Source organism: Cladophialophora immunda, assembly GCF_000835495.1.
Source record: "Cladophialophora immunda strain CBS 83496 unplaced genomic scaffold supercont1.2, whole genome shotgun sequence".
NCBI classification, from domain to species: Eukaryota; Fungi; Ascomycota; class Eurotiomycetes; order Chaetothyriales; family Herpotrichiellaceae; genus Cladophialophora; species Cladophialophora immunda.
The window spans coordinates 3,714,036-3,738,734 of record NW_015622542.1 but is presented as its reverse complement, the minus strand read 5'-3'; the positions used below and the strand labels follow the sequence as shown (position 1 = coordinate 3,738,734).

General features: G+C 55.0%; 9 protein-coding genes across 10 annotated transcripts; 4 read left to right on the top strand and 5 right to left on the bottom strand.

Moving 5' to 3' along the window:
* Window positions 1–3,830: 3,830 nt before the first annotated feature.
* On the bottom strand, window positions 3,831–5,247 carry PV07_03593 (uncharacterized protein; the record flags this gene model as incomplete). Its single annotated transcript, XM_016390326.1, has 2 exons — window positions 3,831–5,063; window positions 5,128–5,247. The coding sequence occupies 2 exons, from the start codon at window positions 5,245–5,247 to the stop codon at window positions 3,831–3,833; spliced, it is 1,353 nt and encodes a 450-aa protein (XP_016252228.1).
* A 3,815-nt stretch (window positions 5,248–9,062) lies between these two features.
* On the top strand, window positions 9,063–11,349 carry PV07_03592. Of its 2 annotated transcripts, XM_016390325.1 has the most exons (3): window positions 9,063–9,579; window positions 9,643–10,646; window positions 10,710–11,349. In XM_016390325.1, the coding sequence occupies exons 2-3, from the start codon at window positions 10,174–10,176 to the stop codon at window positions 10,954–10,956; spliced, it is 720 nt and encodes a 239-aa protein (XP_016252227.1). In that variant the 5' UTR covers window positions 9,063–9,579; window positions 9,643–10,173; the 3' UTR covers window positions 10,957–11,349. The 2 variants fall into 2 exon arrangements, with proteins under 2 accessions (XP_016252227.1, XP_016252226.1); XM_016390324.1 differs by having other exon boundaries at window positions 9,063–10,646.
* A 517-nt stretch (window positions 11,350–11,866) lies between these two features.
* PV07_03591 (uncharacterized protein) lies at window positions 11,867–13,240 on the bottom strand. Its single transcript, XM_016390323.1, has 2 exons — window positions 13,010–13,240; window positions 11,867–12,777 (listed from the first exon to the last, which is right to left on the bottom strand). The coding sequence occupies exons 1-2, from the start codon at window positions 13,080–13,082 to the stop codon at window positions 12,020–12,022; spliced, it is 831 nt and encodes a 276-aa protein (XP_016252225.1). The 5' UTR covers window positions 13,083–13,240; the 3' UTR covers window positions 11,867–12,019.
* Window positions 13,241–13,524: 284 nt separating this feature from the next.
* On the bottom strand, window positions 13,525–15,374 carry PV07_03590 (uncharacterized protein). Its single transcript, XM_016390322.1, has one exon. The coding sequence runs from the start codon at window positions 15,031–15,033 to the stop codon at window positions 13,699–13,701; it is 1,335 nt and encodes a 444-aa protein (XP_016252224.1). The 5' UTR covers window positions 15,034–15,374; the 3' UTR covers window positions 13,525–13,698.
* Window positions 15,375–15,729: 355 nt separating this feature from the next.
* PV07_03589 (uncharacterized protein) lies at window positions 15,730–18,134 on the top strand. Its single transcript, XM_016390321.1, has one exon. It carries the CDS (start codon window positions 15,942–15,944, stop codon window positions 17,664–17,666), a length of 1,725 nt encoding a protein of 574 aa, XP_016252223.1. The 5' UTR covers window positions 15,730–15,941; the 3' UTR covers window positions 17,667–18,134.
* On the bottom strand, window positions 17,234–20,027 carry PV07_03588 (uncharacterized protein). The gene is made up of 4 exons (XM_016390320.1): window positions 18,961–20,027; window positions 18,144–18,905; window positions 17,960–18,094; window positions 17,234–17,907 (listed from the first exon to the last, which is right to left on the bottom strand). Exons 1-4 carry the CDS (start codon window positions 19,595–19,597, stop codon window positions 17,777–17,779), a joined length of 1,665 nt encoding a protein of 554 aa, XP_016252222.1. The 5' UTR covers window positions 19,598–20,027; the 3' UTR covers window positions 17,234–17,776.
* Window positions 20,028–20,263: 236 nt separating this feature from the next.
* Window positions 20,264–21,835, top strand: PV07_03587 (uncharacterized protein). The gene has a single exon (XM_016390319.1). The coding sequence runs from the start codon at window positions 20,402–20,404 to the stop codon at window positions 21,221–21,223; it is 822 nt and encodes a 273-aa protein (XP_016252221.1). The 5' UTR covers window positions 20,264–20,401; the 3' UTR covers window positions 21,224–21,835.
* A 239-nt stretch (window positions 21,836–22,074) lies between these two features.
* On the top strand, window positions 22,075–23,343 carry PV07_03586 (uncharacterized protein). The gene has a single exon (XM_016390318.1). The coding sequence runs from the start codon at window positions 22,296–22,298 to the stop codon at window positions 23,202–23,204; it is 909 nt and encodes a 302-aa protein (XP_016252220.1). The 5' UTR covers window positions 22,075–22,295; the 3' UTR covers window positions 23,205–23,343.
* PV07_03585 (uncharacterized protein) lies at window positions 23,160–24,528 on the bottom strand. Its single transcript, XM_016390317.1, has 4 exons — window positions 24,339–24,528; window positions 24,266–24,280; window positions 23,790–24,203; window positions 23,160–23,737 (listed from the first exon to the last, which is right to left on the bottom strand). Exons 1-4 carry the CDS (start codon window positions 24,393–24,395, stop codon window positions 23,621–23,623), a joined length of 603 nt encoding a protein of 200 aa, XP_016252219.1. The 5' UTR covers window positions 24,396–24,528; the 3' UTR covers window positions 23,160–23,620.
* Window positions 24,529–24,699: the final 171 nt, after the last annotated feature.

Genomic DNA, 24,699 nt, shown 5'->3' with positions numbered 1-24,699 from the left:
TCGATTTGGTCTTAAGTGAAGCTTCATGTTTCCACGTTTACGTAGTCCAAGTCGAAATCTTGGTGCGCGTGTCTCTTTGACACACCGTGAAGCCGTCAGGACAGAGCTCATACCAGGATTGGAAAATACAAAGCTAGTCTTCGAATCTCCGCCTGAGTCGATCCGTCGTCTCTTCGAATCATTTCTGAATGTCCGGCTGTCCTACCTCACTGTCCCAGCCAGAGTCCAATGATACCCATTCCTTGGCTGAGAAGTCCCCTGCGCTTCGCGATGATACCGCACAACACCTGCAGGACCATGAAGCTGAGACTGACTGTTGTGTGATCGACAACTTCCCACCGCCCTGAGTGGTGAAACGAGATACAAGTTCTCCGATCCCAAGGGTCTATGCAGTCACGGTTTCCCAGGCTCCCTGGCCCCCCCGGAAAAGGAAGAGCAGCTCCTGGACCTCACCGGCGCTTCATTCAGAACCGCGGATGCCACGCAGACTGTCTCCCCCAGAGGACGAAGGTCTCCAGCCCCGTTGTTCCTCAATCATCCGCTCTCCCGTCTTCCAACAGCAACTCGGGTCTGAAGCCAAGGCGCCCTCTCGCGGGGACTGGCTCTGTTCCTCTCCTCGCGCCTGCCATTGCGTCTCCCCTCCCCAGGCCACCTGACATGTAAGGTCCCCCGTAATCACCACCGAACGGCGGTGCCATGCGATTCCCGCGAGGGGGATGGGGATGGGGATTGGGATAGTACGGGTCTCGAAAGGCCTCCCACGGACCGCCGAATGATGGCGGCATGGGGCGAGGGCGAGGGCGAGGGCGGTACGCGAAACCGCGGGGAGGGAACGCATCGAACCACCCTTCTTCCACGATCACCGCACCTCTCCCGAACCGCTGCGCGCCGAAGACGGGGTCGGGGTATATGTCGCCAGGCCGCGCTCGGGATGCTAGGACAAAGAAGCCATCAGCGTGCCTCCCAGCGCTGCTCGCGGACAGGAACGGAGGTGCAGCGTCGCGACGCCGGCCCGGACTCCCCCCATACCACTGCCGTGGAGGTCGCGAGTAGCTGTGGTCTCGGTCGAACCTGCCGCCGTGCCCGTCGTGAACGAGTCGAACCTGCCGCCGGTCGTGCAGCCGCCCGCCTGGACTCCGCCGGCGGCGATGCCGGTCGACCAGGACAGGCCGACCGTCACGGCGCCAACGCTCAAGGTCCGCGGACGTGATGGCCGGCGTGGAATGGCTGCTGCCCATGCCGATTTCTGTTTTCTCTCTGTGTGTCGAAAGCCTTTGGCCGATGAGTCCTTGAAAGTTCTTGCCGATACCGTATCGAAGGGATAAAATCTGAACCAGGGAACTTTTGATCGCGGACCTGGGGCAGATTCACACGGGTCGATAAATCATGCCTCGAGGGAGAGACTAAAAGAGTGTGGCAAGTATTTCTTCGATGTCGAAGTACGGCTAGACAGGGTCCACCGTTGGTTGAGTGAGAGAATGCGCAGTCTCACTGTCCTTGTGGTCACCGTGGAAGTGACAGATTGGTGCTCCAGTCACTCTTCAACCTGTGACGGCGGAGCAGGCGACTTGCGAAGAAGCGAAACAGATTGCTCGAACGATAAGTGAAACTGATGTGTTCGAGTCGACGTCCATCGCGGGTACGTCTGCACTTAGGAGTAGGAGAAGGCTGTCCACTGTGTATTTGGGGACTGGAGTGAGACGGAATACACAGGGCCACTTCAACACTCTCTCGCCCAGGGAACACCTCTCCTCACAAATGACGTTGCTGTCGAGTGTTGGACATGAACGTACCCTCGAGCGCTTGTAGCGTCCGGCCGTCGCCGCGGACGGAACACAGGCTCTCTGTCCTGTCGATGGTGAAGATGCGGATCATCAATCAGCGTTACCCGCACCCCGAGCCAGTATGGGTCGAGCGGGTCAACGTATATCTTCTCTCTGCTGCGTCTGTGTCTCACAGGGGAGACGTGGCGCTCTTCATATCTATGTTGTCGGTCGAATCGTCTGCGGCGTGGTCTTTCCCGCGAATCCTCGGTGGGCTTGCTGGGCACGCCTGCGTAGAAGCGAGGGTCCCAGTTCGGAGGGAGGGGAACGTGAGGCACTGTCGATCCCAACGAGGCTGGTAAATCCCGATCGTTGACATCTGGCTCCTCATCCCGGAGTGGTGAGCTCTCATCTCGCCGTCGCCGGAATCCGCTTTGCTGACGCCGGCACACCGGCTTGGGAGATGGAGAAACAGAACTTGTTCTCGGCAACTGATATTCATAGACTGTTGGGGGCATTTGCGTTGCCTCTGACGTGTTCGGCTTCGAGGACGAGGATGAGAACGTTGTCGAGCGCTGATAACGGCCTGATGGATGAGATTCACTCCAGGAACGAGACTCTCCCCGAGAGCGACGATGCCCTCGCTGCTGCTGGCTTGTCCGCCGTCGGGACCGTCTCTCGGGGACTCTCGCCTCGTGTTTCGGTTTGGACGGAGAGTTGCCCATCTTCTTATGCCAGCTACCTTGGAGACCAGCGCCCTGTTCATGAGGAGGCAGGTTGGGGAGTGCTTGCTGCCTTCGCCGGAAGCCTGGCCCTTGTGAAACGGGGACAAGCATTGCGTCGTCGAGGAGCAGCGGGTGTGACCCTCGAAGTGACACAGCTGGAGGCCGATTGATGAATGAAGCACGAACACACTCTGTTTGCTTTGGAGTCTGTCGGTCACACCTGGATACAAGAGTCACCCGGCGGTTCTCTCCAGGTTACAGAAAAGTTCGAGGTCCGCAGCCCGGGTTTCGCTCGACGCACTTACCGTACAATCACCCAGCGTTCGGCTTTGAAGTCTCCTTCGGCCACAAACGAAGACGAAGAAATGAATAAGAGCAGTCTATCGTTTCCCCGTCCATTTCGTCCGCTCGGCAACATCTTTGGTTTCCCTATCTCAGCTGTAGGGCGAGACTTGGGTCGTTTCTTTCTCTGCTCGAATCACGTTCCAAAAATACACCGCCACCGGCGGCTTGTCGCTTGGAGATCTCTCTGGAATGTAGTGCAGATATGTCACAAGGGGCCACACGCGGACTCCAGAAAGGACGGCGACAAACAAACAAGGCTGACTGGCACAGCAGTGACCGTGAGCTATTGCTCCCTTGATTGAGCGGACACAGAGCCAATCCACGATGTTTTGTGTCACCTCCCAACAGGTCCGCGAAACCCTTCAACATGCGTCATGGACGTCTCACTGGCGACACTTACAAGTCATGACAAGAGAAGTTCAGGGGCAATAGGGAGAAAAGGGCCTGGGAAGGAAAGGTCAAAACCCCTCATGAGATCGAGGGGGATGGCGGCGGATCCAGCCATTCTTCTGCCGACGACACCACACGATCTGATGGACTTCCTGAGCATCTGGATGGAGATTGGGCAGGTGAGTGTGCGCAATGTGAACCATTGGGAAAGTCTCCATAGCCATGTACCAATTGCATCTCTTCAATACATGGTCCGAACAGCGCGCTTCCACGAATCTGGGCCCTGCCCGCCCTCCGCGTGTTGATAGATTGAGATGTTCCCAGGGCCAACTTCGAGACAGTGAACGGTTTGACAATGCGTGTTGCAAGGTCCGAGCTGAAACAAGGGAAAGGAGGCTATGCAGGTGTACGTGAGTAGCCAGGCGAGCAAGCGTGGTGGCCTTAGATGCGTCTGTTCGAATTCACTGATCTCACATGTTAGCATTGGCGACGGTTGGATAAGGGAAGCTCGGCGTTTCGCCCTGACATCGAGATCAACGGTTCAAGAGGTGGATTCATTCACGCAGCTTTTCATTGTTTGGGTGACCAATGCTCGCTGGGGATCTTGCTAACTGCGCTCGCGCAAGGCTCTAAACTTTCTTCGAAGCTCCGTGTCCGTGATCTCTCCATTGTACACACTCGCGCCCTGGGGAGCCGCCGGAGCCGCCGGCGGTGGCCTCATTTCGTCTTCCGTCTGGAGTCTCAGCGCGTCGTGTCCGAACAGCCAGTCCTTCCTCCTGGAGTTGGCCCAGAACATGGGATTCTCGAGGTTGTCGTGTTGCATCAGTTCGTCCCGCCGGTCCTTGTCGGGCCCGTCGTAGAGGTGCCACCAGGACTGCAGGATCCGCGTGTTCTTGGCCACGTGCGTGGCCCGCGGCAGTCTTTGCCTCTCGTACGCCTTGAGCGCCGCGTGGAGGTCGTCGTACTCGCGCAGGGCAGCTTGCAAGGTGGCGGCGTCTTCCGTCGCCTGCGCGGCGCCCTGCGCCATATAAGGCATCATGGGATGGCAGGCGTCGCCGAGGATGGCGACCTTCCCGCTCGGGTGCACCCAGCGTTGCAGGTGGTCAAAGTCGGCCAGCTTCCACTTGAGATACGAGCCCGTGAGGCCGCAGAGCTTGCGGACGGGGGCGCACCAGTCAGCGAAGCGCTTCACCAGCTCGGTGTTGTCGGCCTGGGACCGCCACTCTTCGTCGCCGATGGGCTTGCCCACGTCCGTCGCGTGCGTGATGTCGATGATGATGTTGTACAGCTCCCCGTCCCGCAACGGGTAGCCAACCGCGTGTGCTTCGGGGCCGAGCCAGTGCATCGCCCACGCGTCGTCGAACAGGTGGCGCGTTTCCGGGTCGTTTTTCAGCGGCTCGGCGGGCACCAGCACTCGGTACGCGACGTCGCCGGTGTCTTGGGGCTCGATGGGCGCACCGTTGATGGTGTTCCTGACCGCGGACTTGATGCCGTCGGCACAGATCACCAGGTCCGCTGTGAGTCTCTCGCCCGATGCCAGGATCACTGCGGGGGCGTCAAAGTCGTACTCCTTGACTCGGCTGTTCATTCTCAGGGTGATGTTCTCCCGCTGAGACGCCGTGTCGACGAGTAGATTGATCAGGTCGGCCCGGTGGATGAAATAGTACGGCGCGCCGTACTTGGCCTCGACGTCGTCGTAGGGAACATCCTTGATCACCCTGCCGGTCCAGTCCAGGAAGCGAATCCCACCGGCCTGTTGCTTCTTGATCTTGCCAAAATCAACGCCCCAGCTCCGGCTCAGGCGTGACGAGTTTGGGGGCACGCGGATCCCGGCACCAACCTAGTTCCATCACATATGAGTCTGTCGAAAGAGCAAAAGATCCAAGGGCTTCTCAGCTTCATACCTCGAGAAATTCCTTGACCCCTTCTAGCACAGTGACCTTGTGGCCGTCCATGGCGAGAGCCAGCGCCGAAGAAAGGCCGCCTATGCCGGCTCCAACAACTATAACCCGTAGATCTTTCATGGTTCGTATTTCTCGGTCTGTCCCCGCGAAGACTCGATCAGGGCTGGTTTCTGTAGGGAATGGTTCTCGATGTTCAAACGGACTCTGGGTCGTGACAAATCTCCCTTCTTATGCTTCTAGAGCTGAAGTATTTGAGAAAGGCTGGTGGCGTTCGTTGGCTGATCGTCCATCTTTGACGAGAAGGAGAATTGCCAGGTCCTTACCCGGGATGACATAGCCGCGGGCAAACTCCTATGCCAATCGTGCCATGTTGTTGTATCCCCGCTCGGTGCTCGTACAGGGCCGAAAGGTATAAGCTGACCATCAGTTGGAGATGGATCGAGGCTGAGACTCCTTTTCGGTTGCATTTTAGCACAGAACTAACCAGATGTCCTGAAGCCTAGAACGCGCCAAGGGGAGCGACGGGGGCGTGGAACTCAAACCTGCGACTTGGGAAAAAGCTGTATGTCCTGTCTGCTGCGAAGGAAGCCTGGCAATGCAAGCCGCTACCCGCCTCTCTCTGGGTTCGATATTTGGAGATTTGCAGACTCGCCGACATACTTCCGAGCGAGGGGGCATTTAGTCCCTTTCGACAAACCCTACCACAACGTCCCCAGGAAACGATGTGCGGGCCCCCGTCTGACCGACCTGGCTTGTCACAGCCGACTCACTTCGTACAGGTTTCTCGATCCTCGCGGTCCACATATTTGGGGTAGCTCGAACAAAACCCTCTCAATGCTGCCAATTCACCATCCAATCGGCTCGTTGAGATGATGCCGCGAGTTCTATCTGTTAGCTTCGGTCGTCAGCTCTGGTGTTCCGAGAGACTCGTGTCCTTCAGACGACCGCGCGGAATAAAGAGCGTCGGCTTCAGCAAGCCCATCGCGAAGCTCCTGCTAGTGGAATAGACTTGAGTCCGAGGTTGTCGTCCACGAACCAAAGAGGAACAGAAAGAATGTCTACGATTCTCGCGAGATAAGGCCGAGACCGTTTCGCTCCGGTGGGGAGGAAGTCTGCACGATGATAATGCCAGGTACGACTGAGGTAGTGTCAATCGGCCACCTGTGGTGTACTACCCCAAGTTCCATGGTAGCGTTTGGACCGCCAACTCGTGGATCAGTTGCGTTCTACCCTGGCACCAGAGGAGAGGGGGCTTTGGAAGTTAAGTCGTGGCATGTCTCTTTGTAGAAGTTGCTGGAAAGTTGCAACTCAGAGATGAGGTATGTGTCATAGAGAAAAGGAAGGCAGAAAACGGGGTTAGACCTCGACGTAGTCCGATAGCCCTAAGAAAGAAGTGAACGCTGTGCCTTTGATAGACCTGGTTTCCTTGCTCGTTTGACGTTGTCAGCCTTATTCTTAGGAAGAGAATAACGCAGCTGGATGAACTGACACCTGATTCATAGGCTAGAACCTCACTCGATCCCTCTTTACCTGACCTGACCTGGCCTGTTCAATGAATGCTAGAGCAGGCTGCTCTAATCTTCTGGCTGTCTCCTTTGGCCTTCCTGTTCCTATACAATCTTCAATGTAATGACCGAGAAGGCAAAGATGCTTCTGCGGATAAGATCCACGCTCCTATGAGTTTTGCTTTTCGAAAAATCCTCCTAGCCCGGTGCGCTGGCACTTGAGACAAGTCCGCGATCTGCTGCGGCGTGAAGCCTATCGTAATAACTTGAGAGCCTGGACTCGTTGTGTGAATGAGTATCGAAAATTGTTGACGAAGCTTTCAGCTTAATCACCTTCTGGTACTGAAGCCTCGATTCTCACCTGAGCCAGCAACTCGAGCTCTGTTGCAGTGACCGAAACAAGTGGCTCCCACGTTCTATGGGGTGGGAAGTTCTGTCTAGATGCTTAAAAGCGCGGCGAGGACTCCTTGTGTGCAATCTCACCTTGTCACCGATGACGAGACCCTTGTAATGGAAGTCAGCCACGGAGTTTCGACTAGGATGCGTAAACTTTCGCTAATCGGCAGCCAGTTGTGAACTGCGTCTAGTTCTCATCCAAGCGTTTTCGGCATAGTTATGCTGTCTTCCGTGTCAGAACGATATATACGGATCTTGCATGTAAGAGCTACGAGCAATATCCTCCAGACAAGCACCTACCCAACCCAACCTCAGAGATCTCACCCCAGTACTTATAGACTCGGTCCTAGTCCCTGAACTCATAGTGAATGGTCCGTGTTGCGGAGTTCTATCAACTTGGTATAGTTGCCGAGCATGGCTCATCTCCATGGGACTAGAAAGTGAACTCTCTAACGACCACTTTGGACTGGTCTTCATATTCAACCGTGTTGGTATCTGCTCATCTGAAGGTAAGCACTGTTTCATATCTTACGAAGCCGGACAAGTGATTGCGACATCGCTGTTCAACATCCACCACTCTCAGCACTGGAGGTTGGGGGCAAGGAAGGCTTGGACAAGTGACGACCAGTAATACCTTCCTGCATATTGGACTAATGGTGGCGCAGTTTCGGCTCTCGAGATCGCTGAACCGCGCACACTGGACCTGACCTGTACCGTCTTTGCTGACAGAGTGCTGCAGACTCCTCAACAGTTGATTTATCATGTTCATCAACGACTCAATGCATTCTCCACCTGAGGAAGAAAGCGCTATTGGTCAACAAATGAGACCCTCTTTCGAACAGGGACTAATTCCTGCCTTTATAAGTCGGCGCCCTGAGAACTGCCAGGGTCTTCATCAGCAAAATGAAGAGGGTCTCAATGCTTTGTCGCCTGACATCCTCATCCGCGGGGTTGTTCAGAGCGCCGTCCGCTCTTCGGAAGGTTGCCGCGACTGGAGAATCGCAGAAGGAGAATCGAGCGCGCGAGCGAAGTGACGTAGACGCGAAAACGCATCGGAATAGCGAGCCTACAAGCATTGGAACGCGGTGATCGACGCGGCCTCTGACCTTGACCGACTCAGTGTCATGCAATTTGTACCAGTATCACTGATACCACTCACTGGAGAAGATGGAGACGTGCCGTACGAGTTCGGTTAATCAATCACGCTATTATCGTTGTCTCTTTTGAGGGTTCCTGCTGCAGGAGGATCTAAAACATGGGGCCAGAGCTATACGAACATGTGGAATGGTTGTCTATTGCCAGCCGGGCTACGAGATGACCAAACACTGGGTGTATCCGAGATGCAATTCAAATCATGAATACGAGCCAAAGAGACGGCGAAAATGGAGCAAACAGCGAGGACAAGATTGCGCTGTTCCTCCTATAGCTTCAACATTCACTAATAGGCTATTCAGCGTCCGGGACCGTTAGACATCGTGATTGCCAGAATACGAGGGCCTGGCCATCTGACTAAATATCTAGACGAGTCATTATCGCTGTTTATGGCCTCTTTTCGCCTGGCCACCATGATGTTCCGTGTATTCCAATTTTTGGAGTCTGATGTGCTCGTAGCCGCGGACATCCAGATCGCTCAAGGCTCGCGCCCAGGTTGAGCTTGCAGAGCCCGCTGACCGCGTCCTGTTGGGAGATCCAGGTTGATAGTCCCCCGGTAATCACCCACCCACGCGCATGCAGAGACTGGGTACGGGACTCTCGGCAATACCGACGGCATCCTTGCACGGGAGGGTCAGCCTTGCGTCCAGAACTGGGAGTCGAAGTATTACGTACGGCTACAGCGCAGCCATACTATCTGCTTAGTAACTCAGCTACGCCGGAAGGCGCCGCTGCTAAATCCCCTGTAGTGGCCGCTAGTGCCGCTAGTACCGCTAGTGTTCTCTGGCCGGTTCGTTGGGATTTAGTGCTGGCCAAGATATTAGCCTTACTACGTAATTGTGCGGATTCCCGCAAAGATACATCCTCTGATGTCTCCCACCCCTTCCAATACCCATGGAATGAAAACCCGCAAAGCGGCGGAGGAACCCTGAAAGGGCCAAGGCCGATGGATCCCTGTCCGCTCAAATACCTTTTCATCTTCCGTGCTATGACCAAGTTAGCACTCCTGCCTCATTTGGAATCCATACGAAGGGTGCCGATTCTCACGCATGGCTGATGATTAAGGTAGAACGTTGATCCTTGACCGCATTGCTGGTTGTCTTCTGCAAATTGTCACACCTTTGAATCTCCTCCATCCACGATGGCCTCGTTTTCGAACACCGGGCTCAGAGTGAGCCTTTTTTCCCGAGTTCTTTTCCCGATTTTCTGCAGCCGTTCTGGCTAGGCTGAGAAGGAGGGAAGGGCCCGCCCGCCAACCTATCACCCAGAGCCTCAACAAGTGCTTGCGTGGCCTGAATTTACTCGAAAGGTAGAGTGATCCAAAGCTAGCAGCTCCTCTGGCTCTCATCTCTCTTTTTGCCACCATTGATCCAGCTACGGCGAAACAAGCTCTGGCAGGGTAGTACTCGCCGGTCCAAGGCCTTTGGCAAAACTGGCACTGTCGATACTGAATTTTATGCAGATGATTCTGGTCGAGCCACAGCAAAAATCGCCAGTCTTCTCGAATGCCAAGCAGGAGTTACCCTAAGAGCTTATTTCAACGCAATATTAGACATACTCACCTGCGAGTGGGATGGCAAAGTGACTAATTCCCATGGAGTGGAGACAGAGTCTCGAATGCGAAAATGCTTCCATGCAGGCCACAAACAACCCTGGCTCTGCCCTTTTGCGTTGGCCAGGAACACCTCGATGAAAGGGTATATAGTCCTGCCGATGAATCGGTATCAAGCACGCCCGGTCTAACCAGGGGGCTACGATCCTTCAACCAAAGAAAACGCAAAATTTAACCCAGATACACCTGCAGGGTCAGCCGATCGTTACCATAACGTTGTACCGCGGTATCTCCACTCGGAAAACAGGATCTTGATTGACGTTGTTCGACACGTCTGCTTTTAGGGGGGCCGTTGCGAAGGGAGCCAGCACCCGGTGCCAGTGAACCGGCTCGAGAGATCTAAAATACCTTGTGCTGAGGACGCTACCTCCTCTCTCGAAGATGCAACAACACCAAAATCCCAGACAGCTAGTAGCGGCTTCAATGAATCAGTCCCGTCGCTCTGACAACCAACTTTCTCAACACTATATACTTTCACCACGCCAAGTGATGGAAGGATTCTCTCATCTCTCGGTTGGAGATGGGAATCCGCACCCCACGCTAATCGACCGGCATGCATCTCAATCGTCGATTTCGAGTATGCCTTCGATGAATTCTGAGTACCTCTCAGACACCAACTGGCAACCGTCCGGCAGCCTACACATGCCCTCCCTTCAGGACGCGGCCTGGTGGTTAGAACCTTTTGGAGATGTCCACGATCCTCCACCCGACGCAGACCTGTCCGTTGTGTCCGGAGAGTTGTCGCACCTAGCATCTCCGCTGGACGCTCTGGATGGCAGCGGGCCTCACAAGGGACAAGTCGACACGAGGCTCGACCGCAAGAAAGAACGGAGGAGAGAACAGAACCGACAAGCGTGAGTTTGACCAAAGGTCACACTGTTAAGCCAGATCACGGGATGCTAACCGGGCCAAAACAGACAACGACGCCATCGCGAACGAAGGCAATTGAATTTCTGCCTCACACAGGGCAAGGTCATCGAACTGCAGGCGGCCCTCGCCTCAGCCCTCGAACAGCAGAAACTCGTCAAGCAGGAAAACAGTCACCTGCGAGGCCGACTGGCGTCTCTTGAAGCAGAAGTCGACTGCCTACGGAGCAGTATGTCGCCGGCGACGTTCGAGGACAAAGGTCAGGAGACGCCGTCGGAGTTCGAACTGGGCACATGACAAACCAGAAACCGGCTCAACTTTTGTATATTGTGTTTCTTACCTGGTATTGCTATGTTATGATGATAATGACTCAAAGGGGAGGGAAATCGGGGGTTCTATGGGACTACCGGGATGACACGCCAGTAAACAGGCCGGTCACCTCAGAAAAGTATCGGGGTTGGAGGGTTTCGTTTTTCGTTTTTGGTCAATCTTAGAATCCAAGAGGAGAACACGCATCGTCGTGCCAGACACGAGGGTTTCGGGGGAGGAGGATTCCAGTATGACCACTACCCGCGGAGGGTGGATTGTATTACAAGCACAAGTACCGGGCCACGCACATAACAACAAGCCACAAGGGGGCCTTTTCAACCGGGCCACCGGGAAATCACGCATCATGCCACGCTCGAGGAGGACGTTTGGACGTCCTTGGTACAAGGAATCGCAGGACGGTCAACCGCGCTGCTCCGTCCCGTTGTCAGACACTCCAGATACAAGTAGTCCAGTCAGACGGAACGGGGGTGTCCGCGCCCATGCCCCCATACCCGTGGCCCATCGACTTCCGGAATAGGATAACGTCCAAGATGATACAAAAGGGTCATCCGGCAAGAGAGAATCGGAACGGAGTCATGATCAAGGATGGTGATGATGATGTTGATGTTGATGCTGATGATGGGGATATGCTGATAGTTTAGCTGCCTACCTACCTACCTACCTACCCACATACCTACTTAGTCGGGTTAGCCACCCAGGACGAGTGGGAGGGGAGGGGTTTCTACCATTTAGATATCGATGAAAGTACCTTGGCGTTGGTTCAGTTCACCAGAGACTTAGATATGGGATGGATTCCCTGATTCAGCGACCGGGGGGGACGAGGGTACTGAGGGGGAGGGTAGTAAAGTAGAATGAATAGAAGAATCTTGGTTGGTTCGAACAATCCTCCTTCTGTTGATCACTTTTCGTCGGTCCCAGTTTTAGACCAAGGAACAGGCCCTATCGTTCGGCCGGGGTCGCGGACGGCGCATCTACCTACATACTACATACTTGGAAACTCCCCGTCGTCTGCTTTCGGCCACCACGACTACTACTTCTTCTTCTTCTTGATCAAGACGCCCGTGACGTGCATCGCGGGGGTGTACTCGTCGTCCGCGGTCAGGTTGACCTCGGCCCAGCCGCCGTCGCGGGCGTTTGCGACCTGCAGGAGGGTGTCGACGGTGGTCCTGGTCAGGCAGCAGCCGCCCATCAACTGCTTCCAGCCCAGGAACATGTACAGGCGCTGGGCGAGGCGGGCGGGCCAGTGGCGGGTGTTGAGGACGTGCTCGCAGACGACGAAGCGGCCGCCGGGCTTGAGCAGGGCGTACAGGTCCGCGACGGTGGCGGCCTGGTCGGGCACGCCGCACAGGACGCGCACGCAGACGACCTCGTCGAAGAGCTGCAGGTCCGCCGCGGCGGTGCGGTCGCGCTGCACCAGCCCGGCCTGGAGCAGCTGCGGGAGGATGGCGTCCAGGTCCGCCGTGGCCGCCAGGACGTGGTACTTGCCCGCGAGCCCGGCCTGCGCGGCCTTGGCCCGCAGCTGCGCGTGCATGCTGACGCCCGGCTCGACGCCGTAGATGGCCGTGATGCCCTCCGGGTGCGTGAAGCGCTTGACCTGCTCGCCCGAGCCGGGCCCGACGTCGAGCACCAGCCCGCGGCACTGCGCCACCAGGCCCGGGAGGGCCGCGGGGATCTGGTCAGCGTACATGGGCCCGTACTTGAGCCAGAGCCGCGCGAACGCCTTTTCCTTGAAGGCGTGCAGGTCGCGGAGCGGGAGCAGGGGGTTGCTCAGGAGGGTGGCGGCGAAATCTGGAGCGACAGCGCCAAAGAGAGAGAGATGTGAGCAATCATTGCAAGGCTTTTATCTTGGGACGAAATCCTCCAATCTCATTGCGCCTGTGGTTCCTGGCCCCTGTCCAGTCCAGCTCGCTTGTATCCAGAGCCGACCCCCTTAGAGCGACAGGACAATTCTTTTCCAGGTCCCAATTGCATGGTGCAAGACATTGTGCCCAAGGGGGGGGGCGAAAGAGGATAAACTTACAGGAAATGCTCACGCCCATAAAGAGCGGCGGGAAAACCATGTCCTGCACATACTGGAAGATCCACGGTGCCATCTTTCTTTCGTCCTCGGTTATCTCGTTGGTCCTTCTCCAGATAAACCCGCACAGCGATATTTGGCGCGCGCGCAGCCTCGGTCGATCAATGGGTAAAACTTGGAGCAACAACACAAAACTCTCTGCGTCCGTTCCGGTTCCAGCTTCTCGAAGGCCGGACCACAATATCAATAGGAAGGAAAGAAATTAAGAAACCAGCCAGTGCGTCTCGGAGAAAAGACAAACCTGCTCCCCCCTTTCGTTTCTCCGCGATGGAAAGAAACATGCTCATTGACTGCGCTGAACCTAAAATTGGTATGCTCGGTTAAGGACCGTGATGGACGGGCGATTTACCGAAGACGGCGGAGGAGGCGAGAGGTTGGTCCCCGCGCCCGGGCTTCTACAAAGGGACGAGGAAAGTAACTTGGCTGGTTGTGGCTTGGGCGCCATCGAGGAATAGATCATGAATTCTATTACTATCGCACAGATCAATACCTTTACTCTACCAAGCCGATGGTTTTATCGTATCACCCCATAGAACAAATTCCACCAGTCCTTTAAATCCAATAAGCCAGCCCAGGAATGCGATCCAACTTCTGCGCCAGGACTCCACCGCTCGAGCTTGCCAAAGCGAGACCTAGACCTCCTGCTTCTCTGTGTCGTCGTCTTTCTTCCTCCAGTGCTTCAACGGCAGCCGGTTGTTCAATTTCTTCTCCTTTTGCTTCTGCCCGTTGGTCAATTGTTTCTCGTACTGTTCCACGCAAGGGGCGTAGAACAAGGTGCCGGTGACGGCGCCTTTCAGGGTGCCCAGGGCGACAATCAACCAAAGCAAAACGACCGCGACGGAAAAGATGGTGCCGAGGACTTTGAAGAACAAGCTGGGGATTTCTTTGGCCAGGGTCGTCGTGGACACGGCAAACACACCGAGAGGGAAAGTGAAACCCCACCATCCCATGTTGAAAGGGAATCTGCTCCGTGTGATACTGGCCAGCGCGAAGAACAGCCACACGAGCCCATAACCCCAGATGGCGAGGGCGATGACAATGGAGAAACTGTAGATGACGCGCCCGGCCTCTGGGCCAAAGTTTTCGGTTTTGGGGAAGACCTGTGCAGCGACTTTTCCAAGTTGCATGAGCCCGAAGCTGCCCTGGCCTAGAGGACCCAGTGGAAGAAAGACCGAGACGATGACCTCACGGGGCGGGAGTCGGTGAATTGTGAGGCGATGGAAGTACATGACGAGGACGACCATGGCGAGAGGGAAACCCGTGCCCCAGAGCACATAGGACACCACCACCGTCCAAACGGCATGCTGAGGATTGGGAAGGTATTCTGCCACGATGCCGCCCGATGCCGCCGCGACAATGGTTGCCACAATCGGCAAGAGCCAAACCGCCGTCATCTTGGACAGCTCACTTTGATGGATGTGCATAATGACGAAGGGCAGCCACATGCAGGTGATGACGGCAATGGCCACATCAATCCACCACAATGTCCAGGCCAGAGTTGTTGCCCACACTCCCCAATGTTCGACACATACAAAAACCACCATATTGACTATCGTCGCGAGCCCCATGGGGAATGTGCCGACAAAGAGGGACTGGACGGGGTGCCGGATCATGGCCATGAACAGCCCCGGGAACATGGTGTATCGGAGAATGGAGATGAGCAGGAAGATGCAGAAGAGGGCGATGTTGAGACAAAAGATGATGACCGAAAGCCAGTACAGCCAGTCGCCGTTGTAAGGAAGTTGGTGCAGGAGGATCGAGGCAATGCCCGTCCCCATGGTGGCTGCGAACCATGACGGGGTGAAGTTGAGCACCACTTTCCTCCATCCACGCTGATTTTTGGATGCAAACTTCTCCATCAGCTCGTCCTTGGCCGTCTGGTGTTCGCCTGTCTGGCACTCGTGAGGGAACTCTTGGGAATCATCCCGGGCGACCTGGCAGTTGGCGTATGTTCCGGCGGGATCCATGTTTGGTGACTGTGGGAGAGGCGCTGGGATGCTTGCGAGGGCCGACTTGCTGGCAACCCAGGGAGGTATATGAGGACAGACCAGCCCTGCTTAGGCAGTGCAAAAGGGGCCCAAATCGGCAAAAAGTTCGAGGCAAATGCTTGGTGACGTAGCTAGATGAAGATGAGTAATGGTGGAGAGTATACCGACGGTTGGAGACGCGGCTGGAAGACTGGCGAAGAGCAGGAGAGCAGGGTACTTGAAGTGTTCCCCCGGATGTCGCTGAGGGCTGCGAACAAATCAAAAGCGCAGGAGGCGCTGGGTGGCTTGCAAAGTTCTGCCGCTCTCCCGGTCTCTCGAACAAAGCCGGTCAAGGCTGAGGCCGTGCTGAGCCGGCACGTGACCGACAGCCGATCCGCCTGGGCTGGCGGTGCTGCCATCGTCTGGTTCCATAATGACAAACGAGTGGCTCTGCTTGTTCCTTTTCCCTCGTAACCAGAGGGGAAATGGTCCATCCACCGCGTTGGATCGGTGATTTGAAGTCGATGGACAGATGGAAGTGGAATCTTGGCTCCGGGTCATGCTGGCCGAGATCGACGAGGCTGCACGAGGCTGGGGCGCCACTGCCCCGCAGTCCGCACTTCCGCCGTGCTGAGGCACTTTGGCGGTGCAGGGGAAAAGGGGGTCTCAACCAACACCTCTTCAGACGTTTCTCATCTCTCCCGTTCCATGTTGGGCATTGGTCGCCTCAACAAATACCCATTCGCAGAACCAGTTTTCCTTTTTGCTACAGTTTTGTGCACGTTCTGCCCTGAGCAATGTCGGCCGTAGGGGGATTGCGCCATCGAAAGTAGACGCACTCTGCAACAACAACAGCCAACCCGGACGCGGGCTTGCAGGCCATCCATCGTCGATTTGGCCTTGTCGACATGCCCAAGGGGCCTCGGTTTCGCGACGTCGCCCACAGAATATCGGCCTTCGTGACGCGTCCTCAGCCCGGCTCCTCCCACCCCACGCCGAGGGACGATGCGAGACTATTATTCTGTGGCCGAAATAGGTCATTCAGCTGGACCAATCGGGTATCGCGTAGGACGAACCCAATATCTCCTGCGCATTTAACTGCGTGGACACTCGTGGGCTGCACCATCGTCGCAGCTTCACTGATAACTTGGTCGCCAGTAGCATATGCTGAAGCGCCGACTGCGCAGCCCAAGAGGTGGATTCGCTTGGACGAGGTGAAGCAACATGGCAGAGACTCGGAGCGGAAATGGGTCATCAAGGGCACTCGGGTGTTTGACATTACGGATTGGATAGCAGCTCATCCTGGTGGTCCCGTCATTCTGCATGCGGTTGGCTGCTCAATCGATCCATATTGGAACATTTTCACCATCCATCAAAAGCAAGACGTGTATGATGTGCTCGAGGAATACTTCATTGGCGAGATCGATCCACGAGACCTGGTCGATGGTAAGGTCGCAGAACATGACGTCGAAGATCCCTTTGTGAATGATCCTATTCGAAATGCCCGCCTGCTGCAGCACACCCAGAAGCCTTGCAACGCCGAGGCACCAGCCGACTCTCTCGAATCATACCTTACCCCGAATGACACCTTTTACGTGCGCAATCATCTGTGGGTTCCCGAGTTGGACGAAAAGACCCACACCTTAACTGTTGAGCTTCCCGATGGGACCGAAAAGGAATACACTCTCCGTGACCTCAAGCGCAACTTTCAGCCATTCACCATCACCGCCACCTTGCAATGTTCTGGGAATCGCCGGAAACACATGACTGCCGGAGCAAGACCTGCGATTGGCCTGCAGTGGGATGTAGGCGCCATCTCAAACGCACAATGGACCGGTGTTCGTTTGCGGGACATCCTCCGTGACGTAGGATTTCCGGTCGATGGCTGCGATTCCGAGGAAGCCAAGCACGTCCAGTTTGTAGCCGCCGAAGCATACGGCGCTTCGATCCCCATTGAAAAGGCTCTTGATCCGAGAGGCGATGTCATGCTCGCATATGAAATGAATGGCAAAACCCTGCCGCCTGATCATGGATACCCCCTGCGAGTACTAGTGCCAGGCAACACAGCGGCGAGAAGTGTCAAATGGATCGAGAAGATCATCCTGGCCGAAGAGGAGAGTCATTCGCAGTGGCAACGGCGGGACTATAAATGCTTCGGCCCCAATCAGAGTGCCAAGGATGTGGACTGGTCGACTGCACCCGCCATTCAGGAGACGCCCGTGCAAAGCGCCATCACATCGATAAGAGATATATCCCGAAGCTCTCGCCATGGTCGAAGGTCATTGCAGGCATACGGCTTAGATGAAGATGCCGTCCAAGTCAAAGGATATGCATTCAGTGGAGGAGGGAGAGAGATTGTTCGAGTCGACGTCAGTGCCGATGGCGGGAAGACCTGGCAACAAGCGCGTCTCCTCCCGGATGAGTCGAAAGGCCACAAAGCTTGGTCATGGAAACAGTGGGAGTTTGTGGTGCCCAAGCGCCTCGCTGGAAAGCAGTTCGCCGTCAAAGCCGTCGATGAGACCTATAATTCTCAACCAGAATCCTACGAGGCTCAGTTCAACTTTCGCGGCAATCTCACCACCGCCTGGCACAAGATTGACTACTCTCGCACGAGCGATGGGCCCTCGAGATAAAGCCGGGTTTGGTTCACTACCCGCGCACCCGGCGGACCCAGGCAGCCGGCAACAATTTGATCCCGAGGGCAGAGCGCACCCTGGACACGACTTTTTGGACACCATGCGATTCAGCTGGGCATCGGCGAATATGCTTGTGTTTGAAGAATGATTTCCACAAGCTTCAGTGCTTTCTCTTCCTCAGTCCTGCGAGTCATCAATTGAAGACCCACGGGAGCTCCATGGAATGCAAAATTATCATCTGACACTGCTGTTAGCGGGCGAATTTGGAGTTGGGAAGGAAGGAGACATGCATGCATCATTCACAGATTCATCGTCTCTGCTGAGTGGGACGAAGACATCGGGCTTTGGGTCCAGATATCTGTCGATGAATCCGGCCGGAAAAGAGACGGCGACGAAGTCGAGTACGTTTACTATGGCACTGTATCCTGTATCTGTAATTAGCGTCTTTCATAATGTTAATCCTCCGTTGCTCACCGTAATATGTCATTTTGTTCTTGCAGCAAGCAGCATCCGCACAGACGGGCATGATCACCCCGTCCACTGGGAGTCTGCTCGCAGTGCTCTGGCCGGTGGACTTCCAGTACCTCTGATAACCTGATTGATACGTTTCTAGCGATTTCATAAGGGCCAGATACTCTGAAAGAGATAATGGTTGAGTGGGTTGGTGGAAATACCAATCTCTCAGGAGAGGAACGGGTGGCTCTCCGCTTGCTTTGATGTGTTGTCTGGTTGCCTGCGCACCATCAGCGCCGATTATCTTGAAGTACGTCTCTACTGGTGCTGCATGAGATGGAGGTTTCCATTCAATGACCTGATAGTTGGCTCGCCTCAAGCACTCAACAATTGACCTTAGAGCTCGCCGAATCGGTGGCTGAGGCTGGATATGACCATCGCACTCTAGCACTGCAAAAGTTGGACGCCTCAGCGTCAACTCTCTGACTTTTGCTTCTCTCCACGGCATATCGATCCAGGTAGGATCTTCTTCAAATGCCGTAGACCCAAGTGATAACTTTGCGACGTATTGCAGCAAATTGAAATCCCACGACATCGTGGCGATTGTTGAATTCCTCGAAGGCAGGCTTGTCTCGCTGGAAGCGACTCCAAGGGTTGGAAGACGACCGGAAGAAACCTTGAGGCTAAACAGACTGCCAAACACAGCGGGAATACGTGCTGAGCCTGCAAATTCAGTAGCCCAGCCGAAAGGGGAGCCTTTCATTGCCAGCAACGCCCCCTCACCTGATAACAGTCAGAGTCAAAAGTTTTCGCCCAGGGTCGCGCTCATTCAGCATACCTCCTGCAGCGCCACCGCTGGATAATAGTCCTGAATAAGGGTTACTGGTACGGCCGTGTATGTTGTTCGCTGTTTCTGCCAGCATCATGCTCTGAGGCACGTTCGTCTTACAAAAAGGGATGGCGCCCAGCGCCCGCATATGCCGGACAATTAGTGATTCAGTGACGTCCGTCTCCCTAGGACCGAGCCAGGAAATAAAGCCGGCGGCTGTCTCTGTGCCAGCGACACGGAAACGGTCCATGAAACTGACTGGCAAGCCATGCAGTGGGCCCTTCAGACCGCCTGTCTCACGACGATACTGGTCCAGCTCGCGCGCAGTGTGGACAGCCTCCTCGAATAGCACTTCCGTCAGGCAGTTCACAAATTGATGACAAAGAGCCGCCCTGTGACAGTAAGCACGCACAACATCCTCGCAACTCCAGATGCCTGCGTGCATGTGGGCCAAAGTGTCCATTGGGGGGGTTTCGGTAATTGTGATTTCGTCCGCCGACAAATACTTGGCTGGCAGGTCAATGACCGCCGAGTTATCATGTTCCAGGGGTATTTGATCAGGAGGCACGTGCCATCTGGACGGAATCGCTTTCAGCACGGTCGCCCTTTTGGCGGCTGCCCGATTCTCCCAGGCAACGAGTGGCATTGTGAAGAAGCCTCAATTCCTGAAATGGGATACTAGGAACTGGAAATGCGAATCATCGGCAATAGTACCTATCGCTGACGATCAATCGGCGCTGATGATACATAGAATCATCTATATGAGTCGTCATCAGCTACCAACGTGTGCTCGCTCGGATAAGAGATACCGAATGCAGGGTATAAATTTTGGGGAACCGCAGCGGGGATATAGTTAGACTGGGAACCGCATGGAAAGAGACCTGTTTGAATGCGTCGAATCGTCCAGGGAGCTGAATGTCGAGGGGCTTGGAGGTTAGGTGAGAAGGGTGGAAGCATTGATGTCATGCAAGGAGACTGCCGTTGAAGCTCGATCGCAAAAAGATTGATGCGTGCTAGTAACCGTCCCCGACGGGAAGTGGCCTTTGTCAAGAATAGAAAGCGAAGGCCGTGATGGCCCCAAACCGTTGCTTGCTCCTCGTTACTGGGCCATGGCTAGATGTTCCTGAAGTGCCCAGAGAGTCGCTGGATGGCGGGCTTTTATTTTTCCGGCAGGCCGCTGATTGGCCCGAGCGACGTCATTTTCTTTAGAACCGCACCGCAGGTCACGCTACGCTAATCGGGGTTCAACCGACTTCCGGAGGTCAGCCAACGTCGTTCAGAAGGGAATCATGATCATGATCTGAACCGGACACTGCCGTGCGCACTGCTGTGCGGGAATGAGATATATCTCGTCAAGCCTTACGCTTGTAGAACTGATGAGCCTTCCTATCCCTAAGTTCTACTGACCATCTCAGAGACCAGAGACCAGAGATCACCGAAAACCCTAGCCATGTTCTTCATCGTCCCTGAACGCAAGGGTTCAAACCCGCCTGCTAGCCCAGTATCGGACGACCCATCGGCATCTCCGCCACAGAGAAAGCGCCAGCGACTGTCTCCCGAAGCAGAAGAGATGTCAGGCTACTATCCTAAGCGTACGCCGAAGGCCTGCGATCGTTGTCGTCTAAAGAAAGCACGATGCCAATGGAATGCCGGAAAGATATGTGACAAATGCAAACGAGATGGAGTCATTTGCACAACAAACCGGGAATCGAAAAGAGAACCCAAACCGCCGAATGCAGCATACGTCCAGCTTGTCGAGTCCCAGAGAGACTGTCTTTTACGGGCGATCGGTAAAATAGTCGAAGGAGGACTGTCAAACGATCCTGTGGCAATGGCGAAAATGTTGCAGGAGTTGGGCATCAGTGTTCAAGACCTCAAGAGAGCGCCTCGGGAAGGTGTTGTGGATGACTCTAGTACGAGTTTGGACGACGCCGACATATACGAGAATGCAGCCGAGATACAGGCACTTCTGGATGATTGGACCTCAGAAAACACAGGAATAGGAAAACACAACCGTTTATCGACGCTGGTCTCTCGCAACCTCGGAGCATCTCAGTCTTATTTCGACTCACCACCTCACAACGATTTCCAGTCAGACATGTCCCAGACATTATCGAGAACATCGGCAGATGCGACATCCACGCTCGATACGACGTTCCTGCCATCACTTGGAGCCGACGATTGGTTTGTATTTGACGGCTACACTGATAATTGGTCACTACCTTTCGCGGAACCGCACATAGACGGGGTTAAGAGCTCAGTCGGAGTATAATGAAGTCCGCCCCCAGCCAAGTCGAAACGAGCAGGCTTAGTCTGACAGCCCAAAAGAAGACTGCACCTGGTCCAGCAGAAGATTACGATACTGAGGGAGCGGCTACCGGGCCAAATATAATGCTGACTGGACTAAAGAGGGACTCTGTATCACCAGCGCGAACCCAAGGAGACCTGGGTTATGAAGACCGCCTTCGATCTTATGGTAACCGGTTTCCATGTAACCGTTCAATGGACTTCATCGAGATTGCGGAATGACTGCCACCAGCTAGGGCGCAGTGATGCTTACAAAGCCGTGCCCTCGGGTCTGAAGATATTCGCACCTGTTGCTGAAATGTCCAATGGCTCCCCGTCCTGGCATAGATGCCGTGCAAGACAGGCAGAGATGGGGCGGGAGTTGCAACGCAAGGCTCCGAGCCCCTCTCCTTTGATGCTTGCGCCATGCGCACTTGGTGTCTACCATGATCGGGAGCGAGTTGGTAAGTGGTCTATAACCAGGAGAGTTAACCCACTTGTAATGTACGGAACTTGGCATTATCGATAGTATCAGTTGTCATAGAGTAATGTACTTACCTTGGAGGTGACCACTCCACGTGGTTAGACCAAAGATTCTTTTGAACGCAATGATAGTCTGTCGCCCGCCTTTGACACACTGTCATCTAGCTCGTATCTGGAACCCGCTGCCACTGAGTGATTGTCCGGCCTCTTTGCCAGAACATCCCCAAACGAGGCTCCTTCAGCGCACGGGCCACAAGCGGGCTCCTCACTTTACACTAGACCCTATTCGTAAAACATGAGAGCATCAAAGTTGTATTTCATCCCCCGCGAACAAAGTATTCTTGTTTACCCTTTTATTTTTTTTCCATCTGTGAAGTTGGGAACATTATAACCACATCGATTCCGCGATGTGACCGCCCTAGTATTCACCTCAGTGCCCTGCAATTTTGACAGTTCCCAAAATCTTTCTCCCACCTCCCTCTCTCCCTCTCTCTCTCTCTCGTTCTCTGTGGGGTTGCAGCGGCGACTCTCATTCCAACAAGCCTGACCCGGGTTTCCGCACACTGCCAATCGCAATGTCCTCCGCGGCGCCGCCGCCGTTGCCATTCTCGGTGGCGTCCGAACTCAAGGCCCTCAGACACGAGAAGCGGAATCAGAATCTGGCGCGGCTCCCCCCGAACGCCACCATCCAGCGTCGGCCGTTGAACCACGCGCCCGTCGCCGACCTGCGCAGCTCGGGGGCCAAGGCGCCGAAAGTGGTCTACGTCTCGTCGCGCACGCCCGTGGTCGCGGCCATCAAGCGGGTCAAGAAGTATCTGGCGCACATCGAGAGGCGCGCACTCCAGGATGCCGGAGGACGAAGAGGAGGAGGAGGTGGTGGGGGCAGTGTGACGAAGACGCACGGGCCTGGACCAGTAAAGGCCATTGAGCAGGCGAACGAGGCGTTGGCCAAGGACAAAGAGGAGGTACTGGTCAAGGCCAGCGGGCGCGCAATGGCGCGGGCGCTGCGGGTGGGCGAATGGTTTCGAACCAAGGAAAAGGACCTGCTCTGTCAGGTTGAGATCAGGGCGGGCAACGTCAGCACTGTGGACGACATCGTCGAGGTCGAATTGGAAGGGGACGAAGAGGAGGATGGCAGTGAGGGTGCTCGTGAGGAAAGTGAGAACGTGGCAGAAGGACCGCTTGAACAGGCCGAGTTTTCAACACTCCAATGCGGCGACACGACCTTGGAGTTGTTGGGAGGCCTTGACGTATCTACGATGAGTTCAGCTGAGAAGAAGAGCCAGTCGTTGATAGACGAGGCTCAACTTGGGGTGCCGGCAGAACAGAGTGCGAATCATGTCGGAGAGGACAGCTCCTTGCCAAAGCAAAGCCGACGAAAGAGGAAAAAGCGAAAGAGACCAATGTACGAGGCGGAGGATCTTCCCGAGGCACGGATCAGGTGGATCAAGACCGTCGAGGTTGCGATAACTTTACAAACTTGATGTCATCAGTTGGCAAGACTCGGGGATATTGTCGATGTCATTCACGGCTGGGATTGCAATGAACATAACCCCAGAACCAAACATCTGTAAGAGTCAAGAATTATAGCCACTAAATCAACGATTTTGTCTGTCGCCTGAAGCCTCGAATGCTCTGCCGCCTTTGATTCAGCTTGATCAAGGGGCGCTTCTTCTAGTCACGACGGTCAGGAGACTGTCCTCAACATTGCGGGTTTGCAGCCTGTGAATAGATCAGGCCCTGATGGCGCGAGGTTCTTGAAGATGAAAGCGCCTTTCCGCAGCTCCGCCATTGAACAGAGGTAAGGACTCGGCCTCTATGCCCTTGCTGTGCTCAGTCATGTCGCAGACTATCCACCAGTCGACGGGATGCAACATTCAATTGGGGCGTATGGCGGCTATCATGCCTCCACCGGGGCCGGCTTTCTGAAAGAAACCTTCTCCACCGCCACGTTTTCATTTCCACTCTCATCCTTTCGTAGTTGATAGACATATAATACGAGGACGTCTCCTTGGATCTAACACCGATCAGTAAGGATCCAGGAGAAAGGTTGTCACTCCAGAACGTACATCCATTAGGCAAAAGCTGGGAATCGGATCTTCTTCGATGGCCAACCAACTCGTACTGAATGCGCCGGTAGCGCTACCTGGATTGACGAAGAATTTACCCTCCAGCTCGTATGCCTCGAACTTGTGTGTACCACCCCATAACAAGATGTCAACATCCATTTGCCGTGCGGCTATCAGCAAGGCATCCGCATCTCCCTGTGGAATGACAGTATGACCGTGCGTGAAACCAATTCGAAGCCCGCCATGTTGTACCACTTTTGATAAAGCTAAGCTGGATGCTTCGGTGTCGAAGTCACCTTTCACGATGTGCAAATCTGGGGCCGTCTGCCGTAGGAAATCGTACGTCTCTTTATCTGTTATGTTGCCTAGACACACAACCTGTCCAATCTTTCCCGGAGCAAGGAGTTTGCGGAACTGCGACACCGAGCGTTAGAGGGAATGCTGCAGCCTAGAACTTGACCAGGAGGCGGAACAACCTTTTGCGGAATCTCCTATGCCTCAATGTCAGCTTTCTGCACCAGGAAAAGCGCAAACAAGACGAATGCTTACCGGCGCTCGATCCGGGATGAAGAGGTCGCCAATGACCAGCACCAACCTGGAGGCCATGCCTCTCTCTCGCTCTCCGCGGACTTATGCCTCGTAGCAGAAACAGCACATGCCCACAAAATCAGCCTAGTTTCAGACCACGCATCGCTGAAGAATGAAACAAAGCTGAATGTCGGGGAGGCGCAGGCAGCGGTGCTTTGCATGGAGGGTGGGTGATGGGCATCGCAGAAGGTCTAGGCGAGAACAACTGCCACCAAATAGGGAATGTCAGGCGAGAGCCAATCAGAGTGCCCAGACGGCGGTTGGCCGGTTGAGGCTGAGGCACATCTAGATGTAAAACAAGCAACTCTAAGAGACGACGGTC